Here is a 19,311-nt window from a genome sequence, read left to right as displayed (position 1 = left end):
ACTTTTTCAGATGTCTGGTGCTGTACCTTTTCCAGCATTTGATTCAAAAATGACTACTGTGTGGTTTCCTAAGAAAAGCCATACTTCTCTATTTAAATTTTGTCAAAGTCAGTTTTTGAAGATTTGCAAACAAGTGCTCTTTATTTCAGCTAGTCACATTGAGAAATAGGTGATTATTTTTTTTCAGCCTAATCATGATGGCAAATAAGCTGTAGAGGAATCATAGTATTTTTGGAAAAAATATAAATTTTACCTTGCTCACATATGAAACCTTTCTAGTCATTCCTGAGCTTTGTGTTTTGTAATTATGATGCTATGTTTTCTTTGATTTTACATTCACCATACAGATCCAGTTATTAGTCTATACTTTCTGCTAAAAATGACGGTGTTTCTCCCTAAAACATACACTGTCTCAGCTCAAGTATAATTTCTGGGAAAACTTCCCTGCAGATACCCCACTTCCCATTTAAAAAAATAACCAATATGAGATGGATTTACTGTTTTCTATGCTTATTGCTAATATTAAATGTGCAAGTGCTTTACTGAATAAATTTAATTGTCACTTTGGAGGCAGAGGCTCCTCTGACCTTGAGGCAACATTGTTAATCCTGCATTTCTATTCAGTTTTAGAATGGTGCCTGGCATGCGATAAATATTGAATGATAGCAAATTGAGAGAGCTTAAGACCAAATTACAAAAACCAATTGAGAAAAAAATTATAAATGCATGAAGTCGTTAGACAAAGGTATAAGAGAATTTGGGGATTTGTACCTTCAAGAAAGAACAACCCATCTTGACTTCCTAATTTATTGGTGGCAATACACATAGCTGTATTTTAGTCATATAAGCAAAACTGAAATTTATTTTTAGTAATCATTTATAACAGCTTTATGGATAATCTCCTAGATCTAAGATACTGTAAAGGATAGAGAAATTATTCAAGATAAACTATAATAAAAAGAGTGAAATGTTAAATTCTTTATTTAACAATAACAAAAAGAATTTTCTTATTCATTTCTAAATACTATACCAAAAGAATTTAGAAAATTGCTACTATTGCTACAGAGGGAGTGAAAAGTAAGGGACAATATTGGCTATATTACATGAAGTCATAGAGTTAAAATGAATATGGATATATCGTTCAATTAATAAAGTATGGCTTATAGATGAAAGTATCTTATGTTCATCCTTTGAACAATACATATCACTTTTGGAAAATAAATTTTGATTGAATTTCCCCACAATCAGGAAATTTAATAGATATTTAGTGAATATTTTCCAATGTCAGATACGAGAAAAGGTACTGAGGCATTAAAAACTAAATTATATACTGACATTTCTGGATGTTGAGAAAAATTATTTGGGTGAGAGAGATAGTACAGTGGGTAAGGTGCTTGCCTTGCATGCAACTGACCCGGGTTCAATCCTCACCACACCATATGGTGACCTGACTACCTCCATTATTGATCACTGAGTGCAGAACAAGGAGTAAGCCCTGTGAACAGGAGAATATGAGCCACCACACAGAAAAAAAAAAGCAAGACATAAATCAAATAAACAAGCAAGAGTAAATCAAAAGAATTAATTTCAGACAGTTCACTTAAAATTATGTAATAATTTTATAATAGGATCCAAAGTATGTGTATACTTAAATAACCACTCATGTGATTATTAGCTGCAAAACATATTTAACTTAAGTTTAACACAATACTTTCATTTAATGTTGAAAGTATAGTTTTGCTTAAGATAATAGACAAAACAAGCACTAATAATTTTCAAATTTTATTTTCCAATGATTCCTATCTTACCTCATTCCATAAAAACAATTATCCACAAATGGCTAATGTGAATGGTGAAAAAATATGTTACAACAAGAATTGCTAAATCAAACACTAATTTCAAATAGCTTTCTAAATTATCAGCTTCCCCACACCACACTTCTAGATAACTAATTTTATCTAATTTTCTAAGAAGATTTCTAGATAACTAATATTTGCTTTACATTTTTCAAAGGAAGACAAAACTGAAGGGAAATGCTGAATTATACAGGGAGAGAAGTGTTGTTTGAGTGTAACATGTGTGAAATTGTATTCTTTGGAAGAAAGACAAATTGTCAGCAGGATATAAACTAAAGATTCTTTGCTCAGAAATACTCTAAGTAGGTGGTTAGTTATCTCATTGTATTCTGTCTAACACAAACCATTGAACTAAAGTGGCTTCATAAAGGAACTCCTGCCCCCGATCCAGGCTGTCTTCACGGGGGCCCCCTCAGAGGGAGGCTGGTCGAGTCCCCCTTCCCACCCCAAACAGAGCCCTGGCAGCCAAAAATCTCTAGAACCCAGCCACAACCATGCTCAAGGCTCCTCTCCACACACTGGGAAGAGCCTCACACATGAAGGAACCAACAGAGGAACCCAGGTATGCAGGACCCGGGGCTGAGATCTCCAAGCCTGCTCGGATTGGGACTGGGCCTCCTCCACCCGGATTCCCAGTATTCCAGTAGCTTGGGGGCCACACACACAAACTGCCCCGGGTGCCATGTAATCTCATCCACAGCCAAGATGCTGAGACTATAAAAAAAAAAAGCTCCTGGAAGAGAGAGATGCAGAGTCTCACACGACAGAGCCTGGCAAGCTACCTGGGGTATATTCAATACGCCAAAAACAGTAACAAAAATGGGCCTCATTCCCCTGACCCTGAATGCAACAGGGATGAATGGAGACAGTTACATGTGCCTGCTCGAGCAAATCGATGAGAAATGGGATGACAGCGATACAGTGATTTTTGTATTTTCTAATTTTTCTCTATATTTCATAAGACATTATCTTAAAATCAGTATTAGCATGGGGATTCAGAGAATGCAAAAAGTCAGAGAATACTGTTACTTTTCATATACACACATTAAGAAAACATTCTTAAGTACTAAATATAATATGAACGACTCTTGTCATAAATTGAAATGTATATTCCTGTATTTTATAGCAAATATAATCTTCATTAATTATTTGGTTAACTATTAGTTGTTCAGTTAGGAATATTTCAAATGTTAATACTTAATATAATATTGAAGTCTGTCTTCTAATACAAAGAAGAATTTTGGTGGTTCTGAGTGGGGGTCTCAGGCCAAACCCAGGGGTGCTCAAAAGCTACTCTTGGCTCTATTCTCAGGAACACACAGAACCACATGAGGTTGGTGGGACATTAACTCTGCACTACCTTTCTGACCCTACAATAAGAAACTTGCAGCTCGCAATAAGTATACTGTTTTATTTTACAATAGAGGTAATTTGACCACATTTTAGAATTTATTATTTCGATGAAATCTTATTCAAAACGCTAGATTGTATTTTTATGACACAGCAGTTTATGCTGGGGCTAGAGATAGTACAGTGGGTAGGACACTTCTCCTGCACATAGCTGACCTAGGTTTGATACTTTGGCATCCCATATGTTAACCTGAGCACAGCAGAAGGCTGTGACCCCCATACATAAGAAAATTAAAACTAACAAAAATATTATGTCATGAAGTTTCAATAGTTATCCTGGAAAACAAAAATTTGCAGTCATTTAGTCTGCCTTAATAAAGGAACACAAACCTGGTAAAAGGCTATAATGCATATAAACATTTAACCCCATGTAGCAAATGGTGCATTATATTAAAAAATGATTTTAAATGTGTATATTCTGCATTGGAAAAACATGAACATCTTATGACAGAGAAGGTGGGGGGATGTTACTGTTAAAATCATCTAAAGTGAGATCCAGAATTTTCATTTTTCTGGGCTGGTGCTGGATTAAGCCCAGGACTTCACACATATGAGGCCAGTATATTGAGTATGTATGTATATATATATATATATATATATATATACACACACACACACACACACATATGTATATCCTCAGTCTGAGATTCAGAAATTTTTAATAGCATTCCTGATCTAAAGAACCCAAATTATTTGGTAAAATATCAGACTGCAGTCTAAGTTCAAACTTTCTGATCAAAATTTATTTCCATTAAATAAATCAACCCACCTTTAAAACAAGTAACTGCAGTTTATTTGATGGCTTTTACTGTGGGATTAATTTATTTTAAAATCATGTTACATTTACTAAATGAGTTCCCAAATTATGTGCTACTCTTTTAACTGAAATATTCTACAGATAATATAAGGAAGCATAAAACTGGAATCCTATGTAAATCAAACCAGTATATAGGCAAGTGGTTACACCTGCGTTTAAATTCTTACCTAATGAAATAATCAAAGATCCATTTTAATAGAATAATACAAACTTCTAAAGCAATCAGAAACTTTTCAGGATTAAGAGGAAACCTTTAAATATGGGATACTCTGGAATCAAATTGCTATCTCTGAATATAATAGAAAGGAAATCTGTGGTAAACTGTAACCTTCTATAAAAAAATGTAGACGTTCTTATTTATAATGAAGGAATTTAAGTAGATGGTATTTCCAAATGAGTTTGGCAAAAGAACTTAAAGTAGCTATGTGCAGAGAAACACATACAACTGGAAAGACAGCTGTGAAATCATTTAATTTTTAGAAAATATGAAAAGAATATTTTGATTCAACTTTCGGTTTTGAAAAAAATAAGTGGTTTATTTACATAACTAAAATTTATGTAAATGGTAATAAATAGACAGTAGAAGTTTAAAATTTTCATCAGTTTCCCTGGAAATAATATTGTAATACAAATAACCTCAGTTCATATTTCAACAAAACCTAATTGTTTATGCTTTCTTAAGGCAAGCATTGAAGATACTTGCCTTAAGAAAATGCTATCACTCTGGCCCTTGATGTTTTTTAATAACACATAATAATAAACCATACGGCCTCACTAGATCAACTTCCTGTTACCAATAACTATAAAAAATACAACCAAAATTTTCTCTTGATTAGATTTCATTATTGCTTTTAAATTTTATTTCCTGATGGAAAGTCAGCAATTTTATTAGAGAATACATATATTCAGCCCAAATACTGCTGTTTCTTAAAGAAGCAGGATGGTGACAAAGCTAATTCTCTTAGCACAGTGAACTAGCTTGTCGCCAGATATTTTCTTTATTCTGGATGTCAGAGGAAGCTAGAACCTGGGATTTCTTTATGAATCTGGTGTTTTCTACTTCAGAAACAGCTGAATATAGAAACTTCAGAGTGATTTTCACTAAGCAGTGCTTAGTGAATAATTAGTCAGATCAAAAACATTTTTATTTGAGGTGGTGATTCAACTATTTCAATTTTGATGATTTAGCCTTTTGTGGTTATTGTTCTACATATCAGAACAGAAAGGCTGCAAGGACTCATTGAGATGTGAGATCATAAAATATGCAGTCAGTCTGAGAATTGTCATGTTTATATAAACTTTGCATTTTATATGAATTTTATTCTCTCTGGATAAATATGTTTCTTATTCTCAAAGTGTTGATAGCACAGGAATTTAGATAGAACGGTTTTATCAAAGTCCAAATGTCTCGATTTCTATGCCGCTATTGTTGCCACAAGCCAGTTATTCACCTTCATGTACTTTCTTGGACTTGGAGCAATGCAGTTTTGGTAATTATTCCTTTCTGCTAAGTGTATACTTTTGTATTATGAACAGCTTTTGAATAGGTAGTGCTGTTCAGAGATGTACAGAAAATAGAAATCTTGTTAGATCAGTCTCGTGATATATAATTCTTTTATGACCCTATACATTTCAAATTCACCAGTTTCCATATGAATTGATATCATTATTTTTCTGTTTTCAGAAATATTTTGTGTTCATGGAAGCAAAGCAAAGATTAACATTTCAACTAAAGTATAGAAATATACATACTGTAAGGGACACATTCATACTGCACTTCAAGGTATTTATAGGTCCCAGGGCACGGGTCTGGAAAAACATCAGGGCCTGCCACCACCGCACACTGCGTTCTGTTATTGCACCTGTGTCAAAAGAGAAGGAAAGGAAAATTAATAAGTATTGACAAGGTTAAATCACTGACGTCAATACTAATTTTATTTTTGCTCTTGTTACCACAGATTTAAATCATGTTTTGGCTGATTAGGGATTTACAATCATTCAAAAATATCTAGTCTGTTTTTTTTTCTATAGTAAACATTTTTAAAAGTAGATCTCAGTATCAATGATTTAAATTACTCATAATGAATTAATTAAATAATTTATCTACTAGTTTTTTTTTTAATTGAGTCACCGTGAGATACAGTTATGAAGTTTTCATGTTTGAGTTTCAGTCATATAATGATAGAATACCCATCCCTCTGCCGGTGCACATTTTCTACCACCAACATCCCCAGTATCCCCTCCCCATCCAGCCCCTCCCCCTGCCTCTGTGGCAGATAATTCCCCCCATAGTCTCTCTCTATACACTCTCTATACAGTTTGTATACACAGTGTGATTTTGAGTTAGAATTCATACACTGCTTAAGCAACACTAACTGATGCGTAGAACATTATTAGTATGAAGACAAAAAAGATTGTTACTTGGTAAGATCATCTCTACCATGACACAAATAAATGAAGCAAATGCAAGTACAGGATTTTATTAAACAGCTGTTAAATAAATTCACTGATTAGAATATTTACTTTATAAGCATTGAAAACAGGGTGTTAGAGGCTTCAAGCCAATATAAAAATAAAAATCTGTAGCCGAATATTTAAGAATATTTAAATCTTAAACTTCACTAGCACGTGACAGGGATGATTGGAGAAGTTACTGGCACCTGCCTGAGCAAATCGATGAGCAACAAGATGACAAGTGATACAAGTGAAGTGATAATCACAAATTAAAAAAAAAGCTTAGGAAGCATGTTTCTTTTTAAAAAACTACTATAGTTTTCACTTCTCTTTGGGACAGAATAGGAGTGATGAATCCCTAAACATGAGGTAAAGGAATAATAACATAAACAGTTTTCTATTCATATCCATAATTTTTGAGAAAAAACCCAAAATGCATGACATTCCATTCAGTTTACATATAAGCTTACAACTGAAGATCTGTTGCCATCATCAATCAAGTCTAAGTAACAGATGCTATCTGATATGTTTTTTTAAAAAAAACTATTGGTAATTAGCACACAAATTAAAGCAGTGTTGTTTGATTTATAAATATGTCTTCAAATGACTGCCAAGGAAGTTACACATAATTACAATATTAGCAATATGATATAGAATCAATCACTGCTAACTTATTCAATCCCAATACAGCTCACTGAAGTGCAATGACAAAATTTTTTAAGAGTGATAATGAAAAAGTCATCTTAGGTCAAAACAGTTTCTCTATTTACCACAACACAGTGCAACATATACTAAAAGAATGGTATTTGCGCATATATCCACTACTTAGCTAGTTTTTATTTTGTGTAAAATGACCAGCCTCTAATTTCTCTGCTCAATTCATTACATTTGTTTTTACTCTGTGTTCACAGAACATTTAAGTAAAATATCTGTGATATCTTAGCTTACAACCTGTTGTAGACATTTGTTTATAACCTGTTTGTAGATGAAGCATATAATGAACGAAAAAATAAATGTAACCATTTTTAAGATGCTTATGTAATAGACATAAAATGATGGTACTAGTTGGTTACATAACTCCAAATATATAATAAGGTAACTATAATAATTTAAACAAAATACTGTATATTCATGTGTTGAGGATGCAATCCTCAGGATTTTCGTTTTTATTGTGGGGAGGTGACAAGATAGCTTTTATTGAAATTTGGATTTAGAAAGATGTGAGGGGAGAGAAAGAGAGAAGTATTTGGTTAAGAGAGAACACAGGTTATCCAGAGAGGAAATAGGTAAACAGAGATGCAGAGAGACAAGCAAAGGAGATTCATATTCAAGGAGACCATTGCCTTGCAGAGCAAGCTAGAGTTCTTCATGGATAGCACTGTAGCACTGTTGTCCCAGTGTTTATTCATTTGCTTGAGAGGGCACCTATAACATCTCCAATGTGAGACTTGTTGTTACTGTTTTTGGCATATCAAATAAGCCATGGGCATATGCCGCAGGCTCTGCCGTGCGGGCGGGATTCTCTCAGTAGCTTGCCAGGCTCTCCGAGAGGGATGGAGGAACTGAGCCTGGGTCGGCTGCATGCAAGGCCCTACTCCCACCTCTATCCTGCTACTGCTGTTGTTTCGAGTGGGGTTCACACACTTTTAGCTGTAGAGTTTGCACACACTGGTTGCAGTGCTTCAGAGATGATACATTGTGACATCAGAATCCCAAATGGCAGCGCCACTGCAATGGTGCTCAGGAAGCAGGAGAGCTGTGGGGGTTGAACTGGCAGCCTCACCAAGTAAACTACTACATTTAACATGGTTTAGTGCAAACAAGTTATTTGTAGACTGGTTTTTCTCTTAAGAAGCTTCCCAAATGACGCTTCCGCTCTGTCAATATGTAAAATCACTAAAAATATTAAACTATAGGAAATGACTGCAAACATTTAAAATAGCTGTTTTGTTTTTTTTCTATTAGCAACATTAGTCATATGAATTTACATTAGCTTCTCTCAAACGGCATCTGTACAAAACGATGCGATGAATAAATGCATGGTCTCCTCTCATATCCAAGTAGTTCATAGTACCAAACATATACTTAATCATATAAAATAATGTTTTATTCTACAAGAAGAAAATGTTTTAAAGATTTTAATGACCCCCAAAGCACCACTCTCACAACATGTGAATGCTCAATATCTAAAATGAATTTGGTTTTCAGCATAATGAGGCAGTACAATGAGTTTTTTAAAATCAGAATAAACTCAAATCTATGTACAAGTATCATAGTTTTTGCTAAATGCAAATCAATAGAACAACTCTCCTTTTCTCTTACAAGAGTACTTGTCATATTTTCAATTTCCTGCCACAGATATCTGCTGACAGAGCATTTATTTTAGATACAGAAGCCGAGAAAGATAAGGAAACTATATCTCAACATAAAATGTCATTACATATGTCAAAAAGAAATCATCTACATTTCAAATGATAAGAGAACTAGGTAGTCTGTAGTCACAGAAAAATCGATCAATAGTTTTTTTTTTTTTAAACCCTTTCGTTCTTCTATTGCAATGATACACCCAGAAGTCACAAACAAGTTTGCCAATGCTGCTTACAATTTTAGGTGATTTAAGAATAAAAACAAAAATGATATGACTCCTAAGTTGGCAAATCTTATTTTAAGAAAATTGCTTCTAAAGCCCAGCTCAGAGAATCTCCCAAAGTACAGTCTGACAATGCAATAGAATCAAATTATGTGATTCTCTAGCCTCAAAACTTTGATTGTGCTTTCTTTTATATGTAATTTCATAAAGATACCTGAACACCAGAGAAATTTAATAAGACATAAGAAGTAAAAGCAATCAGTGATTAACAGGTAGTGTATAAATAAGGGTACAGTTTTCTCGGTTTTCTTTTTGTAGTTTAAATAGGCTACCATAAAGAAGCACAGAATATGTAAATGAAACAATGAAATAATCCATATCTACTCTCTGAGATGCAAAATGAACCGGTTATGGCTAAAAACTAAGGACTGGCAGCATTGCCTCTATAGCAAGACTGAAGAAAATGGGTTCCTTTGCTTTTCTTTAGCTCCCTTTATTGGCTTCTACACCTTTACAGAGTCTCCTATCAGCCCATTTCTTAGTTGATATCACCAGCTTCTACCTTTGGTGCTCTTAATTTTTTATTATAAGGCCATTTGTGATTGCCTTTAACAGTCACCTGTAAAATCAAAGATAATCCTTTCAGCTTACTTCCCTTTGGGTCAGAGAAATCATACAAGAAGTAAGGCATAGAGGAGGTAAGGCTGTTTCATTGCACCTGGTTAAACCTACAAATTCTCCACTACATTTAGATCCTTCAGAATCCTGCCATTGTATATGGGTGCTCTATGCAATGCCTGGGGTCAGACATTGCATAGACTCAGATACTCAGACTCAGATACTCCTGAGTATCAAACCAGGACCATACGTTGAGGAGTTTGAGTGTAGCCCAAACTCCTGCCTCATAATAAAAATAATGTCTTAACCATCAAATATACAAAATTATATCACTGCCGCACTGTTGTTCCGCTGTTCATCGACTTGCTCCAGTGGGCACCAGTAATGTATCCATTGTGTGACTTATTGTTACTGTTTTTGGCATATCAAATATGCCACAGGTAGTTTGCCAGGCTCTGCCGAGCAGGCAGGACTGAGGAATTGAACCCGCTTTGCCGTGTGCAAGGCAAACACCCTACCCACTGTGCTATCGCTCCAGTCCATACAAAATTATATAATCACATAAAATAATATTTAAAAGTTACAGGATAAGGATGCCAATATCATTGAGAGATCATTTTTTAACTTGTCACAGTAACTGAAATCTCCAGACTTTCTCAGGGTCAGAATGGGCTACTTCCCCATATTTCCGGAAGTCACATTCACTCCCAAAAGTGGTCACCCAATTGAAAAGCTACTCCAGCCTTACCGTCCCAATAAAAATACCTAATGCTCTGAACAAACACTATGACGTCTTAGCACCTCTACTGCAAACCATAATGCACAAAAGGAAAAGGAGAGAGAGCAAGAAATAAAGTGCCTACCATAGAGGGAGGCTGGGGACGTGGAGGGTGGGGCTTTGGGGGATGGTGGCAGAGAAACAGGGGGCACTGTTGGTGGGAAATGCTCGCTGGTGGAGGGATGGGTGCTGAATCATTGTATGGCTGAAACCCAATTGTGAACAGCTTTGTGATGGTCTATCTCACAGATATTCAATTAAAAAAATAAAAAGTAATATGGAGTTCATGCTTAATTCAATCAACTTAATCAATGGCCAAATAAATAACAGTACTCCTACATTTTAAAAGAAAAAAAATAACTTGCCTCAGTATCAAGCAAAAAAAGGCATTTTGAAAATTATCTCCTAGGGTGGTCACCTATATAAAGTTCTTCCGTACAGTAATATGCTCACCATTTCAGTGAAGCCTGGCTAATTAGCACAGTAATGTCTCCACATTATATAATTTTATTAGATATATTACATACAGTGAATCATCGTGAATATACAGTTACAAAGTTGTTCATGATTTCAGTTATTCTACCACCAGTGCTCTTTTCTACCAATAATTCCCCCAGTTTTTTTCCCCTCTTACCACCCTCTGTGCTACCAGCCTGCCTCTTAGGCAAATACTTTCTCTCTCTCTCTCTCTCTCTCTCTCTCTCTCTCTCTCTCTCTCTCTCTCTCTCTCTCTAATATTACCATTTTCTCACCACCTACAACCCTTGCCAACAGTCTGCCTCTAATTCAGATACTTACACACACACACACACTTTCCTATTATATATTATAGTTTGCAATACTATAATATATATATATATCAAAGGAAAGATTATCATTCTTCACACTTTACCTCCTTTCCACACTCAGTTCTTACACAGAGTGGTCCTTTTCAGCTATTATTGTCACAGTGGTCCCTTCGCTATACAATTTTATGACAAAAATACATAGGCCTCTGTTTATAGTAGTACAAATAAATATTTGAGTAAAATATAGCTAAAGGAAAATATTTTGCATGCTGTTATATTCTAATCAAAATGGATTCTTAAGTGATCAAAACTTACTGCTATAATTGGGGTACATAATCTATATTTAGGTGACAGAAATGTAACTCTAAAAACCTTTTCCAGAAATGCATTATTTCAGTTTGACTTCCATAAAGCTTAGAGGATATAAAATATAAATATTAAGATGATTTAATGAAGTCATGCAAAAGTGAATAGGATATAATTATAAAGCTTTCATTTTTATAGACCAAAATGACTATTTTGACAAAACATTATTAAAGTAATTTTGCAGTGAACTAACAGACATTATTAGTCTATCTTACAAAACTGTAGAATTTCAATTTTAAAGAGAATACTCCTTTCTGATTCAAACATTATTAGATAAATTTAGCAATTTATGAACATTAAGATATTATTCTTCACAATTTTTCAGTTAAACAAATGCCATTCTGAAAACATAGATATGTTAAGAATATGGTGATCATATAGAAATGTCTAACCTTCAACTACTCCATATGTTTCTTGGTACTATTTGATAGGACAAATGATAAATCATTAATTACCACAAAAGTTACAGTTTTGAACCTGAAAAACTAAAAGTATTATCTATGTCAGATATGTGATTGCAATTTATGTAAACATCAAAATGAAGTGAATTATAAAAACTAGCTTGGAAAAGCATTTCAGTACACGATTCTGTCTTAATGATTTTTAAAATTCAACCTCCTAGTAGTTGAATATTACAGCAATAGCAATAGAAAACCATGATTTTTTTTTCATTTCAAAATAACTTTGAATTGCAGATGCATTAGCTTATTACCATCTACTTTTGGCAGCATTTCAGAGCTAACATCCTTTATTTGTATGTATGGTTAACCAAACAAATCAAAAAGTATGCTGCATTCATCTTGAGAAAGTACAGCTCAGTATTATTGTTTTCACTAAATGAAAAGGAGCAATATTTTATCTACATATATTTTTCTTTAGTGCGAAACTTCCCATGTCACTGTGATAATAGATTTATCTACGTTTCAGGACGCCTTATGTTATTCTACTTATTTTTTTGAAACATATTTATCACTGTGCTTTATTTTACAACAAAGTCACTGATCTGGTTTCATGCATACAACATTCTAATACCACATCCTGCACCAGTGTATATTTGCCTTCACCATTGTCCCAGAATGCTTCCTTCCAGCAATCTAAACCTCATCACCCTCTACAGTGTCTCACTAGCATGGTAAGTTCTGGTCTGTACACCAGCTCACCAATTCTTAGATTCTGTTGCTGCTACTTTTTTTTCTTAAATCAGAGATATACTCAATTCATTATACTATCTGAGAGTTCCAAAAGACAATCCTATTTCACCTCTGCTACAAAAATTCTCAATCAGCATGACTGAATTAAGATGAGCAACGTACTATTGACTCCTTTGAGTTATGTTATTTTCTTGTCAATACGTGGCATCTCCCAATCATAAGATTATATACATATGATAAAAAATAAAAGTAACTAAAACTAAGCCTTGAAAAACAACTGGAAGACAGAGAAACATTACTAACATGGGAAACTAAATTTGGTTAACATGAAAGTATATAAAAGAAAATACATAAATGAGTTTGTAACAAATGCCATTGGTTTTTGATATATTTTCTTTTAATAAAGAGTGAAAGGCAAATTACCATGTGTGTATGTTTAGATGTGTGTGTAAAAATAAAGACGCTTGTGACTACACACACATTGTGACAAGTATAGGTATTTTTTGTGTGCACACATGCACCACCACATATACATATATACACACATATGTATGCATATAAATACATAAGAATATTTCCAAGCATATTTCCAATTTCCAAGGCAGGAAATTAACAGCCGAGAGACATGTATTTTTATATCAGTTTAATTGTGTTGGTGATCAAAACACAGGTTTCACTTATGTAACTGAACCAATTCCAGACTCTTCACAGATATTTTGAAAAGTAAAATCAAAGTTTTTATATTGCATAAAGTTGCAGGTGCCATCATACTTTTAAAGTATAATGCAACAGACATGGCATACCATGATAAACTACGAAAAGAAGGCCTGTGCTATCAATGAGTGAACACTGCTATTTTTCATGGGCCCTTCTCCTCTTCTCCTCTTTGACCATTCATCTCTCACTTTGTATCGTCAGAGTTTGTTACACTCAGTCTTTTGGATTGATTCTAGTTAATACCATAGACAAAGACACACATCAAAAGTAGATTCTCTCGCCATTGACTTAAGGTGTCACCAGAAAGCAATACATTTAAGAGAACCATGATGATATTTCTACTCATATCAGAATTATTTACATTTCAAAAGAAGTGGGGCACAAATTAAAAAATGTTAAATGGTGAAGTTAGCTCAAAGGGCTAGAATGCACGTACTCTAGGTAGGGTCCCAGATTTGATCTCCAACAGAGCATGATCCCCTGAGCACTGCCGTGGGAGCAATCCCCGAGTACCTAGCTTAAATAAATCACCAACTACCACAGGGTGTGAAGTGTAATTGTCACTGTCATCCAGTTGCTCATCCGTTTGCTCGAGCAGGCACCAGTAACATCTCCATGTGAGACTTGTTACTGTTTTTCGCATATCAAATATGCCACAGGTAGCATGCCAGGCTCCTCCGTGCGGGCAAGATACTCTCAGTAGCTTACCGGGCTCTCTTGGAGGGACGGAGGAATAGAACCCGGGTTGGTCACGTGCAAGGCAAACACCCTACCCACTGTGCTATCACTCCAGCCCAGAGTGTGAACTATAAACTATATATATATATATGTATATACGCACATACATATACATATATATGTATGTATGTATAAATGAAAAACCCTAAAGATGTATATTACAATTCAGGAATTAGATGAAATCATAGATGTAGTTACAGAGTCAGAAATTATCTTGGATTTTGTCATAAAGTTCTGAGATGGCCTTTGCATCATCTGAAGATGTTACAAAGAGGTGATAACATTCAGAAAGAATGAATTCCTATCACTTGAGGAATTCAAATGAATATTCTCTCAAATGCAAAATTCTATAATCTGTCTTAAAAAAAAAAAGGTCAGTGTGAGCCAAGTTACCTGCTTTCCCCTATGTCTAGGCCTACAATGATCACTCAATGATCATACAAGTGACACTCACACATTGCTTGTGGTTGTGAAAGTTCAACATTTCACTGGGGAGAGTGGCTCATTCTCAGCTGAAGGACTCGTCTGTGTAGAAGAGGCTTTTATAGTATGAATGATTAAGGACTTAGGTGATGGAACTACAGCCCGAAAACAGTGTCTACTATTCACATTTTTGCTGTTCTCTTTATGTATGTAGCACTTATCAAAAACTTCAGCTGCACAATTTGTCTCCTCTCCAAAGCTAAAATAAGAGAGAAATGGGGGTTGGGGGGCTGGAGTAATAGGACAGCAGGGAGTGTGCTTGCCTTGCATGCAGCTGATCCAGATTCAATACCTGACACCCCATATGTTCCCCCAAGCCTGCCAGTGATATTGGAGTACAGGAGAAAGCCCTGAGCATCACCTAATTTGGCCCCCAAACCAAAATCAAACCAACCAAACAAGAAAGAAAAGCAATGCTTTTCTTTAAATGATACAGTATAAACATTTTACTGTATGAATGGGATACATGCCTAAAATGTATCTTTATTATAGCATACTGGACAGTCTTTGAAAAGGATGAATTAAGACTGAATATGACATGAAAGCTTGTAACTATCTCAAGGTGATTCAATAAAATTTAAAAAATGAATTTGAATAGACTACACATTGAATTTTACAATAACTATATCTTTCAGACACTGTGTAGATGTATATATGCAAAAAATGTCAATGTTGACAATCACTCAACGGAAGGTCATTGTATTTCTTTAGTACTTAATAATTTTTCTTTCTTTCTTTTTGAAATCTACTTATTTGTTGGTCTTTGAATCAAACTCATCTCTGCCCAGGGACCAAAGGGAACAACATATGTGCATCATAACCTGAAAATTGATCTATGGAACTAAGCCTACCACAGCAGGAGACACTGAGGCAATGATGGGAGCAGAGGAACACGGTGTTTTGGTGGAGGCCGTGATGGTAGAACTCTGTAGGCATGACATTCTATCATTAACAGCATTGTAACAAGGTGCGTAAACATATGCTGTTTCTTAGTAATTAAAGGAATGGAATCTATGATTGTTTAGTAAGAGAAGGTAGAATTTAAGTTACATAGTTACTTCACTTTCAGGAAAAAAAAATCTGAATCAAAAGACTATTTATTCAGTGTACACTGTGCAAGCAAACCACTTTATCCTCCTGAGTTTTAGTCTATCATGAGGATGGCATCTGCAAGTAGGCCACTCTTTCCTACATCAAAGATAACACTGAATGAGACACAATGAGGAGAATGTAAATATTTTATCATTACATGACACAAAAACAACAAGAGATCTCATGGAAGCATGCATACATAGACAAAGACACAGGAGGCTTACATTTATTCCCCAAAATGTATTTGTGAGATTTTTATATTCCAGCATCTATTGCATCCTATTTGACATTTTATCAGGTGCTCACAAATTCTTTCAACAATGCAACCTGAATATCTTTATCCGTCTTTCCTTCAGACATCCAATTAATTTCCTATCCTATATGTGCTCCCCTTATCTCTGTTATCCTTTCCTGGCTAGCTTCATTAGTTCAGCCTTTCTCATAATCCTCACTTGATTCTCATGACCCTCCATATCCAGAAATGACAGGTATAAACTAGATATGTCAGACCAGACTCAGTAAAAGTACCTTCCACTTTCTGATTAAATCAATTCTCTGATGTTCTATAATGGGAAGAATAAAGTAGAGGAATCTGAAAGTGAGTCTATGAGCTATAATTTATTTCATTTATATTTCATATATAAGCATGAAGAAATTAAATTCCCCAAGGCAGCAGGAACAATGAGTACCCTGGGAAAGGAACTAAATTCTCTTTTGTCTGATTGAAGGCTTTTTAAAAAAAATTCTTTCTTTGTAGTAACGGGAAAATAATCAGCACATTATGAGGTATTATGTAACAATAAAAATCCTTGTACTCTTTGGGATCAAAGGCTTTTTTTTTTAAATAGTGAACAACGATTTGTTCACTTCATTGGCATGTGTTAAATGCTGACCAACTGTAAGGTGCTAAGAAGATAAAAATAGATTAGACATAGCACGTATACTGATGAGTTTAAAGACACTTGGAATGAATAAATAAGGACAAGAATTGGTTATTCATATATGATGAGTTAATGAGCCAATGGATGTATTTGTGCACAGATATAGATAGCGCTAAAAGACAAAAAAGGGCCATGTTATGGGTTGAACAATTCCCCACCCAAAGATATTTTAGGGCTACCCTACATTACCCATATTACTTCATTTGGAATCAACAATATTGTAAGTGTAATTAGGCTGAGGATAAAATAAATTTAGGTGAGACATTAATCATGTGATTTCACTAAAAATGGGGAGTTTAGAAATAGGAAAACATATTTCCTTTATTATCAAATTACAAAATCAAACTGATTTTTAAAAATCTACAGTCACTGAACAAAACCACATAGATGGGGCTAGGTCAACCAACCACCAATTGTGAATTTCAACTTTGACAAGGGAATAGATCTTTTCATTTATATCAGAATAATTATATCTAGACTCAGCAATTCAAAGGAATATATACTTTTACTCAAAGTCTGCAACTATAAAATAACAAATTCAATACTGTTGCATAATATTATGCATTCACTAAAAATAAATAAAATATAGCTGGGTCTATCCCTCTTAACTTATAAAAAAACAATCTCTAAAGCCATTAGACTTATTCTAATTTCATTAATTTAAAATAAGTACCCACTTGAAATTCAACAATGAAGTGAAATAATTATCAGTTTAATTTATAGGTTTCATGAATGTGTTTCAAGCATAGGTTTTATTGTATTTTCTACCATAACTTATTATAGCATCCACCACATTAACATCACTATGTAATGCATGTTTTGAATGACTCTATCATTGCAAGAAGGTAAAGAACTCTGTTTCTACAACAGAATTTAATTTTGAGACAAAATGTTAAACGGAAAAGACATTTGCATGAAAGCAACTCACACATTAGGTGAAACTATTCCTATTGTAAAGGGATTAATGCATATTTTTGAAGGTTTTATTTACTTATATATCCTGGTCACAATACCTTAACATATTGGTAAGTATGTCTCTTATTACTATTAATGCAATCATATATTTAGTAGTAAATATTTTAGTACAACTATTAACATTATCATTTTTATTTTTATTTATTTATTTATTTTGCTTTCTTTTGAGGAATTGCATACACCCAGAAATGCTCAGGGGTTACTCATAGCTCTGAACTCAGGAATGTCTTCTGGCAGTGCCTGGGGGAGCATATGGGATGCCAGGTTCCAACCTGGGTCACCCACATGCAAGGCAAACGCCCTTAAAGCTGTACTATCACTCCAGCTCCAACATTATAATTTTTAAATCACACGTCAGAAATTAGGAGGCAGCCTTGCACACGTGAAACATATTTGCTTAAAAACAGGCAACTGTTTCAAAATGAGTTCTAGGTAATTCAATTATCAACTATTCATGCTCATTCTAACTACAGTAATGTTGAAGTTTCACACATCTATCTGACACAAATGATAACTGTGCCATCACCTCACAGGGTTACTTTATGAATTAAGAGAGACGAGTAACATAGTATGCAGAGTACAAAGAGCACACTTTATTCTAGGTATTAGTATAGCTAATGACAAAGATTACAAAAATAATGATAAAATAAAATTATTTCTAAAAGGTTGTTATTCTTGAGAACTCTGTCCTCAAAACTATTTTATCTAATTTCATTTTATCTGTTCACATATAGGCTGGAGCAATAGCACAGCGGGTAGGGCATTTGCCGTGCACGCATCAACCCGGGTTCGATTCCTACGCCCCTCTCAGAGAACCCGGAAAGCTACTGAGAGTATCTCGCCCACACGGCAGAGCCTGGCAAGCTACCCATGGCATATTTTATATGCCAAAACAGTAATAACAAGTCTCACAACGGAGACGTTACTGGTGCCCACTCCAGCAAATCGATGAGCAACGGGATGAGTGACAGTGATACAGTGATGGTCACATATAAATTTATTAAAATGTATTTTCTTTAAGTAAAGTCAAACCAATACTGTCTAATAAAATTTTTATAATCATTTTCAATTTAGGATAGAATGGCATTAAATTCTAAGAAGTGCGAGTTTAATTCAACTGAATATTTTAAAGTCAGTATTTATTCTACATCATATTAACAGCACATTAACACATTTATATATTCATCTTGAAATATTTAAATCTGACCTCACATGCAGTAAGAATCAAAAAGTGAAAATGAATATAAAAACTATGTGATATTTATATTTAGACTAATTTTTTTTATTTTGGGGGATTGTTTATTGCTTCAAGAAATTGTAAAAGTATTAATTTAATGACTAAAGTAACATTCATCACAAAAAAATAATTCCTTGGGATATAAAACAAACAAATAGCTTTGCTAGATGCCTTAAATTTCTCCTCCCTTCCTCCCTCCCTTCCTTCCTTCCTTCCTTCCTTCCTTCCTTCCTTCCTTCCTTCCTTCCTTCCTTCCTTCCTTCCTTCCTTCCTTCCTTCCTTCTTTTTTATTAGTTTCTG

At 34.4% G+C, this 19,311-nt stretch overlaps 1 protein-coding gene across 27 annotated transcripts in view; it reads right to left on the bottom strand.

The window, feature by feature from the left end:
- The window catches only part of ADGRL3 (adhesion G protein-coupled receptor L3), a 988,077-nt gene that overhangs the window by 516,613 nt on the left and 452,153 nt on the right, over positions 1 to 19,311 (bottom strand). For all 27 annotated transcript variants that reach the window (XM_055139571.1, XM_055139575.1, XM_055139572.1 and 24 more), the window contains one exon: positions 5,836 to 5,945. In XM_055139571.1, the coding sequence (XP_054995546.1) occupies positions 5,836 to 5,945 (110 nt within the window). The remainder of the gene's footprint in view (positions 1 to 5,835; positions 5,946 to 19,311) is intronic.

The sequence above is a fragment of the Sorex araneus genome, chromosome 5 (assembly GCF_027595985.1).
Source record: "Sorex araneus isolate mSorAra2 chromosome 5, mSorAra2.pri, whole genome shotgun sequence".
Lineage (NCBI taxonomy): Eukaryota > Metazoa > Chordata > Mammalia > Eulipotyphla > Soricidae > Sorex > Sorex araneus.
Note: the sequence above shows the minus strand (reverse complement) of the source record. Positions and strands in the feature narration are given on the sequence as shown.